Here is a 9,241-nt window from a genome sequence, read left to right as displayed (position 1 = left end):
ACTTACACTTTAACAAAAATTAACTCAAAAAGGACCAAAGTCCCGTATGTAAAATTCAAATTATAAAGCACAGGAAATATAAAAATATAAATTATAGGCCGGGCGCGGTGGCTCACACCTGTAATCCCAGCACTTTGGGTGGCTGAGGCAGGTGGATCACGAGGTCAATCATTCGAGAACAACCTGGCCAACATGGTGAAACCCCGTCTCTACTAAAAATACAAAAAAAAATTAGCCGGGCATGGTGGCAGACGCCTGTAATCCCAGCTTCTCGGGAGGCTGAGGCAGGAGAATCGCTTGAACCTGGGAGTCAGAGGTTGCAGTGAGCCGAGATCGCGCCACTGCACTCCAGCCTGGACGATAGGACAAGACTCTGTCTCAAAACAAAACAAAACAAGCAAACAAACAATATATATAAAATTTAAAAAGAAATATAGAAATATAAAACACAGGGAAGAAAACACAGGAAAAACATCAACATGTCTTTGTGTTTCCTGATGGGGTTTTAGTCACAAACCCTACCACAGAGTCTGTGAACAAAAAGCAATTATTTGGAGTTTGTTAAAACTTAAAACTTCTGCTGTGCGGAAGACATTACTGTTAAGGAAGAAAGATAACCTAAGGACTGAAAGAAAATATTTTCAAAGAGATATCTGAGAAAAGACTTGATTCCAAATATTCAAAAAACTGTGGACATTCAAAAACCAAACAACCACAAATAACCCAATTTAAAAATGAGCTAAAGGTCTGAGCAGACACCTCACCAAAGATTTGGAAGTGATAAATGAGCATGTGAAAGAATGTTTACTGTTATTTGGCATTGATAGATAAATGCAAATTCAAATAATAATTACATGACACTACACGTCTAACAGAACGGCCAAGACCCCCAAACTGACAAACCAACTGCTGCCAAGGATGCAGAACAGGAACGTCCATTCATGTAAAGTGGGAAGTCTCTATCTTCCAGCAAATTTGGAAGACAGTCTGCTTGGTCCTTAACAAGGCTCAATAGTCTTGCCACACCGGTGGTCCAGCATTCTCGCTATTAAGTGTTTGCCCAGTTTGCTTCAAAACGTACGTGTTGTCAAACAAAATACAAATCCAGGATTAGTAAAGAGAAACTTTATTCAAAAGGATGAGTAGAAGGAGGCAAGCTATGTGGAGGGGACTTTTGCAGGAGGACATGAGTAGGTAAAGCACAGGTAATGCTTTAGGGCAGGGAAACCATCATGTGCGTTATAGACAGAATGTTTGCTTCCCGCCCAAATTCACGTGTTGAAGTCCCGACTCCCAGTGTGATGGTATTTGCAAGTGAGGCCTCTGGGAGGTAATGGGGTTTGAGGTTATGAGGTCATGAGGGTGGAGTCTTTATGATAGGGTTCGTGTCCTCCGAAGAAGAGGAAATAAAAATAGCTGTCTCTGTGTGAGGACAGGGTGAGATACCCTAATGGTGGTTGTATGAGACAAAGCATTTGTCAGAATCCGTGGAAACTGACAGGACACAGAATGAAACTTAACGTGTTTAATCTTTTAAGACAACATTAGGGAGGTAGGGAACTATCAGGTTGAAATGCAGAATGTGACAAAAGGTTCTAACCTTACCAATGAAGGAAAAGCTTCACTGAAGGCTGTGAAGTACAAAGTGCTGATCTAAGCAACTTTGGAAATGAAAGAAGTGTGTAAGGCTAAAGACAAAGGCAATTGCACATATGCAGCATACTCGACTAGACAAACCTGTTGCCGGTATGGACACAGGTTGAAAAATCTGACACCGTTCTCCATGCGTACTGGAACTGAACAATTAGTAAATGGATGGTGGAGGGTGAGAGGCAGGTTTTTCACTGCTGGAGAGGGAGGTGCAGATCGTAATGTGGCAGGGGCAAGAATGATTCGTGCTGCAATGGAATAGAGTTGCAGACATGGGTAGGAACTCATATTCAGCTTATTATAGATCCTCATGGTCATGTATCAAAATATTTACAGAAATGTGTACATACGTGGGTTAGTATACATACATACGTATTTCCTTTCTGCTTCAGCAGAGAGGGCCTAGAAACCACTAGACTCTGGCAGCTATGAGCACACCTAGTTGCCAGACGTTGGTCTCTGATACCATTTTCTAATAAAAGGAAACAGAAATCCTTGGAGAATTGGCTGATCCTAGGAGCTAGTAAATAGGCCAGACCAGCCTAGAACATATGCAAGACAGAAATGTGCAGGATGAGCCACAAAGCAAGGAATTACACAAAATGGAACCCCAAATAATGGGAGCATACCAACGGGACCTAGGGGTGAACTGAACGTGCACCCAGTGGCCACAACTGCAAGAATGATAATAATGAAAAAGAAATAGCAAAGTATTGGATTATAATCTAAAGTATCAAGTAAATATCCATGAAAGTATCATGATATACATAAACGATTGAATAAGGAAATAAATGCAGGAGCATAGATAGCTGTGCCATGAAGGAGAATTCCAAAGAATGTATGTAGATACTCTGCCTCAAAGAAAGGATTTAAAACTTAGCACCAGTTAGGTGTGAACTTCACTTAATGACTTCCTTCCAAAGAGTAGCATGTGGACAGTGGTTAAAAGAGCAACTTTTCATGGGAGCACCCTGTCCAACACTGCTTCTGCCAGGTGACCAAGGTCAACTTACACAATCAAAACTGATGTTGATATTACATATCCTTGATGCGATCAGACGAAAACAGCTCTTTACCTTTGTGGTGATTCTCCGGTAGCTCACAACATCAGTCTAATCATGAGACAAGCATTAGAAAAACTTGAGTTGAAAAATATTCTAGGGAGGCCGGTGCAGGCAGATCACTTGAGTCCAGGAGTTCAAGACCAGCCTGGGCAACATGGCAAAACCTTGTCTCTACAAAACACACACACACACACACACACACACACACACACACACACACACACACACACACAAGTCACAAATTAGCCGGGCATAGTGGTGCATGCCTGTAGTCCCATGTACTTTGGGAGGCTGAGGGAGGAGGATCGTTTGAACCTGGGATGTGGAAGTTGCAGTGAGCTGAGATCCCACCATTGCCGTTGCATACTCCAGCCTGGGTGACAAAGCAAGGAACCCTGTCTCAAAAAAAAAAAAAAAAAGAAAAAAAAAAGAAAAAGAAAAAAAAGATATTCTAGAAAATACCTCACTAGTGACCCTGAAAACTCTCAAGGTCATGGAAACAAGCAAAGTCTGAGAAGTTGTCCCAGCCAAGAGGAACCTAAGGCAGTATGGTGATTAAATGTAGTGTGGTAGGCTGCATGGTATCTTGGAACAGAAAAAAAAAAATATTAGGTAGGAAGTAGGAAACCTGGAATAAAGTGTGGGCTTTAGTTTTTTTCTGCCTTTCAAATACCACCAGTAGGGAGCAATTGGGGCTGCTGTGTCGGCAGGTAAGCCAAACACACAAAAATAGCACCGCGAATGCTCTGAAAATAAACTTTTTAAAAATCCCAGAACCTAAAAATGGACACCAGAATCTACATGCTAAACCTAAAGAAAGTAGCTGACTTCTAACATCAAATATTTGTCTCCTGTCCAGAGACTCCTAAAGTAACAAGCAAAATACATTGTATGCCATAGAGCATAGCCCACCATGTGAAGAACCAGGAATAACACAGCTTGAATGAGGAAATAGAATCCAGTGGTACCAACATAGAGACGACGCAGATGTTGCCATTATCTGACAAACATTTTACAGCAACCATCATAAAAATGCTTCATTATGTAATTGCAAATAGTCTGGAACCACACTAGAAAATGGAAAATCTCAGCAATGAGTAGAAGATGTATAAAAAAGAAATGATGGAACAGAAAACGAAAACAATAACAGAATTTGGAAACATTGCTGGATGCACTCGGTAAGAGACCTGTGATGACAAAAGATACCATCATCGTAATGGAGGCCCAATCAATAAGATTGACGGCCGCGCATGGTGGCTTACACCTGTAATCCCAGCACTTTGGGAGGCCGAGGCGGGCAGATCACCGCGGGCCAACGTGGGGAAACCCCGTCTCTACTAAAAATACAAAAATCAGCTTGGCGTGGTGGTGGGCGCCTGTAATCCCAGCTACTTGGGAGGCTGAGGCAGGAGAATCGTTTGAACCCGGGAGGCAGAGGTTGCAGTGAACGGAGATTGCGCCATTGCACTCCAACCTAGGTGACAGAGCGAGACTCTTCCTCAAGAAACAAAACAAACAAACAGAAAATAGGATTGACTATGCCTGAGCGGGAGAGAGAGATCGTGGACTGATTAAAAGCTGAATGGATCCTCAGCGAAGTTAGGACAATAACAAAGTTCCAATATCCCTACGACTGGAGTACCAAAAGTAGAGAGTGGACTGAAAGAGGAGTATAAGAAAAGAAGGCTGAAAATATCCAAATTTTAGTGAAAACCATAAACCCATAGATTCTGGAAAACGAGCAAACTTCAGATAAGACAACCACAAAGCAATTCACACCAACACACACATCATAGTCAGTTTTTGAAGCTGATAAAATCACTGAAAGCAGCAAGACCGAAGTGATTCATTGATTATAGGAGAACACCAGTTTTAATGAGGGCAAATGTCTCCTCTGACCAGTGGCGGTCATCAGGAAGTGTCCCGAAAAGTTTCGGATGTTGAACAAAAGTCCTGTCAGCTGTGAATTTTGTATCCAGTGATACCATCCTTCATGGACGAAGGGGAAATCAAGACATTCTCAGGTAAAGGAAAGCATTTTGTCACGAGCAGACCCACGGTGAAAGAATGGCTAGAGTAGGTGCTTGAAACAAAAGAGGAAAGAATAAAAGATGGCCTCTGGAAGTATCTATCAGAAAGGAGTCAAGACCAGTAGAAAAAACACCCTTAGGGGACAAACACTAAGCCACCGTTTTCCTTGTGAATTGTGGAAGTCATGTTTGACGATTAAAGCAAAAACTATGAAACCATCCGATACTCCAGACAACGTTGTCTATAAGCAGGAAGGCACAGGGGCTAAAAGGGTCTGATGCTTCTACACTGCAATGGAAGTGATGAGAACTGGATACCAGGAGCCTGTGGTAAGTCACATATGCACACTGAAAATCCCAGAGCAACCACTGAGACAATTTTACAAAGCCAAACACTCGAAAACACTTTCGGAAATCAGGATAAATCCTGCAAGGTGTACACGTAAGCCACAGAAGGGCAAAAAAAGGAAGTCTCGGTTAGCCGAGACACGGAGGAAACAAAAGAAAACAAACAATAAATCTGTGGACCTAAACACTAGCCCAGAGATCATGGAAATGAACTAGAAACATGTATGAAAAGGTAGATACTGGCAGAGTCAGTGAGAAACACGGTCTGATTATCCCACGTTTATATGAAACTCAGTTCCACTTCGGTCGCCCTGGGTAAACGAAAAGGATACAACGGGTGGGAAAAGTCACATCAGGTAAACATTAATTAAAACAGCAGAAGTAGGTATGTCAACATTAGGTAAAGAGGACTTCAGCGCAACGAAAATTACAAGAAAAATAAAACGCTACAGCCGAATAAAAGAATCAAGCCCCCGAGAAGACTTTAGAAGAGTCTTTCCGTGCCCCTCCCACACGCCCCTCCAATTACAGTGTGTGGGCGTTCCTCTCTGTTCCCAGAGCCCCTGGTTCTTATTTCTGTCAGAGCAAAGTATCCCAAGGTGTTGGGGACTGTATTTGCATACACCTGATCCTAAATGAATGTGAGTGCTTTGGAAAGCCTGATGCATCTCCACATCCCAGCGCCCAGGTGAGGGTATCTGGTGCCCGGCAGGTGTTTGCTGAACGCCTCATGACTGCCTTTCAGGCCAGCGAAGGCTGTTGTGATAGGGTCAAGGGAAGGGTCTCTTTACATCGCATTCAACAAGGGGCCAATCCTACTGGCGCAGGCAAGGAGGCTGCTCAGCGACTGACGGGGAAATGAGGGTGGGGTGTGGGCACGCGCTCCGGAGGCTGCAGGCGCCATGGGCAGAGTGAGGAACCGCACCACTGCTCAGCGGCGGAGGCGAAAGCGGCCCGGGGATCCTCCCGCCGCCTGCGCGGCCATCGCGGTCACGGGCGCCAGCCGCGCGCAGTACCCCCGGGTCCAAGTCGGGGTCGGGAGCCACGCGGCGGCCAAGAGGTGGCTGGGTAGGTGGCGACGGAAGCGCCGCTGGCGGCGGGTCCGGAAGGCGGGCCCCAGAGACCTGCTGCCCTCCGCGCCAACCCCGGACCCGCCGGGGCCCGCCCCGTCCCCCAAGGATCTGGACCTGGGCGCACAGCGGGAGCGCTGGGAGACGTTCAGGAAGCTGCGGGGCCTCAGCTGCGAGGGCGCCGCCAAGGTCCTGCTGGACACCTTCGAGTACCCGGGCCTCGTGCATCACACCGGGGGCTGCCACTGCGGCGCGGTCCGCTTTGCGGTCTGGGCCCCTGCAGATCTGCGCGTCGTGGATTGCAGCTGCAGGCTGTGCAGGAAGAAGCAGCACCGCCACTTCCTCGTCCCGGCCTCGCGCTTCACGCTGCTCCAGGGCGCAGAAAGCATCGTCACCTATCGGTCCAACACGCACCCGGCGCTGCACAGCTTCTGCAGCAGGTGCGGGGTGCAGAGTTTCCACGCAGCTGTCTCTGACCCCCGCGTGTACGGCGTCGCCCCGCACTGCCTGGACGAGGGCACCGTGCGCAGCGTGGTCATCGAGGAGGTCGGCGGTGGCGACCCGGGGGAGGAGGCCGCCGAGGAGCACAAGGCCATCCACAAGACGTCCTCCCAGTCAGCCCCTGCCTGTCCCCGCGAACAGGAGCAGTGACTGGGGCCGCAAGCCCGCCTGAAACCGGCCCGGGCGGCCCTGCGGGGAGCGTCCGAGTACCTGCACAGATCCCATGCTGTGAAAGAGGTGTTTCTGGCCTGGTCAAACCGTGGATTCCCTTCCAGTATTTGCCCTTCTCCTCCGCTAGTTTTCGGTGAACTCGCTTACGATCCAAATCTTGAACACACCTTTGTCTGCGTAGTACAACGTTAATCTTGCAATTCGATAAGGAAGAAGAGTGTCTCTGATTTTTCAAACCATCCATTGTATCTCTCGCTTTTACTGTTCTGCCTACGGTTGTCACAAATCACCTGCAGATGATTCCTGTGTACTGTACGTTCCTGGTGCTATTGTGAACAGGCTTGTTGTTTTCAGCGCTTTGCGTCTGGTGTGTAGGACGGCAACACACAACCAGTTTGTAAACACGTGCTAGGACGTCTTCCATTGATTATGGTGTGCGTGCGCTCCCGCACCTGTGAGTTTTAGGTAGACGTTCATATTTTCACTGCTTAGATTCGAGTTATGCCATTTACTGGTTTTTTAATGATATATTTCAAGATTTGGTCGTGTTACATACCTCATTACTCTTTATTTCCTGTAACAGCGAAAGCTGTTACTATTTCGCTTGCTGTTTGGAAAGTGTCTCTGGGTAAGGAGATGGGGATACAGGAATGAGAAAGACATCTGTGCACACAGGAATGAGAAAGACATCTGCGCACTGTCTGCCCTCTTTAATCTTTTGAAATACCTGCCTTGTACATGTGTTAAGTATATAGAAATCAGTAAATACCTTCTAGGAAACTGTGTGTGTTGGTGTGTCTATAAAGTCCGGCTTGGCTATGGCAAGGCTTGGTTTTTGAAGGTACTTGGTCTCAGATTATTTCAGAAGGTGGTGGTGACTCTGGCTTTTGTAGTAGAGAAAGCTTCCCCAGGGTCCCCTACCTTTTGATGAGAGGAATTAGCAGAGGGTTTACACATTTGGCCTCTGGGGACACACTACCTGTGTTTGAATCCTGGACCTGCCGCCTGCTCGCTGTATAACCGGTATCGAGTAGATTAAACCCGATTCCTCAACTTGCTCTTTCCTCAAGAATGTTAACAGCTAACAGAGTGTTTGTTCTCGGGGTAAACACAGTGCCTTGCCTTGACTACCTGATCCATGAATGCTTGTTTTCTCAATTTCAGGCCCCCAAAACTCCTATCAAGGCACCCAGACAATATGAAACTGCACTGTTTAGGGGCGTCCATACACATGGGAAAACCATGAAGAACTGGCAGTGAAATAACTTAAGCCAGCATCAGATTAGGGTTTAACTCTATGGAGGAGGAATGGCTTTGAGTGGGGGTGGGGGGAGGGGAGGGTGTCCTGCATCCCTGTTCCTCTTGCTGTGTAACAAACGGCCCCACAGTGAGTCCATACAATGACGAGCGTTGTATCATATGCATGGAATTTCAGAGGCAGGAATTCAGAAAGGGCACAGTGGATATGGCTTGCTTCACATGAGTCTGGGACCTCAGCTGCAGAAACCTGACTGGCTGGGGACTGGAACCATCTGAAGGCTCATTCACTGACATCCCTGGTGCCTGCATGGAGAGGACTGGAAGACTAGGCCTGGCGAGTGGAGGGCCTCCGTATTACCACTCCATGGCCTTTGGCTTCCTCACAGCAGGGTGGGCCTCCCAGTAGTCAGGCTTCCGACCTCATGACTCAGGCTCCAAGCAGCACTTTTCCGTATCCAAGGTGAATGTTGCATCACCTCTCATAGGCAAGACTCAGAAGTCATGTTGAGTCAACTGTGTCATACTCTATTGATTAGAGGTGAGTCACAGCCTTTTCAGATTCAAGCGTGGGAGGGGGATTAAATCGCAGGTCTCGGTGTGAACGGGGCAACTTTTATCACAGCACGAGAGATGGGAGATACTTTTGTGGCCATACAGTCTGGCACAGTGGGCTCCTAGGGAGCTGGTTATGTTTCATTCGGTTCTCCCACATGGTGGCCACTCAGATGTGTTTAACGGGTCACATATTGTTTGTGTACAGCTGTGTATGATTGAAGACATAATAAGGAAACAAAATAGGTGACTGACTCCTATCTCTGAGCAAGACCAAGAGCAGACTAAATGAATGACTGGAGGTACGGAGGGAAGACGACAGTCAGAAGGGGGCTGGCTGGTTAGTCCTGGAGCCGACCTTGGCCATGCCCACGCAAACACAGCCCAGGGTAGAAGTCTTATTATCTTCGGGACCATCGGTATCTCTGACCCCACCAGAAATCGTTAACTTCCTGCTAGTTGCATATGCTGGACTGCCTTAGCCCCATGCCACTGACTGTCCCTTCCCCTATCCTTTTTAAGCCCGTTGTTCACTTGTTCATCCATTCCACAAGCATTTACAGTGGGTTTGGAATGTGTCAAACAGAATGTGAGA

General features: G+C 46.9%; 1 protein-coding gene across 1 annotated transcript; it reads left to right on the top strand.

Moving 5' to 3' along the window:
• Positions 1 to 5,939: 5,939 nt before the first annotated feature.
• Positions 5,940 to 7,614, top strand: LOC101145832 (centromere protein V-like protein 1). The gene has a single exon (XM_004064178.5). It carries the CDS (start codon positions 5,995 to 5,997, stop codon positions 6,811 to 6,813), a length of 819 nt encoding a protein of 272 aa, XP_004064226.3. The 5' UTR covers positions 5,940 to 5,994; the 3' UTR covers positions 6,814 to 7,614.
• Positions 7,615 to 9,241: the final 1,627 nt, after the last annotated feature.

The sequence above is a fragment of the Gorilla gorilla genome, chromosome X, assembly GCF_029281585.2.
Source record: "Gorilla gorilla gorilla isolate KB3781 chromosome X, NHGRI_mGorGor1-v2.1_pri, whole genome shotgun sequence".
Lineage (NCBI taxonomy): Eukaryota > Metazoa > Chordata > Mammalia > Primates > Hominidae > Gorilla > Gorilla gorilla.
Note: the sequence above shows the minus strand (reverse complement) of the source record. Positions and strands in the feature narration are given on the sequence as shown.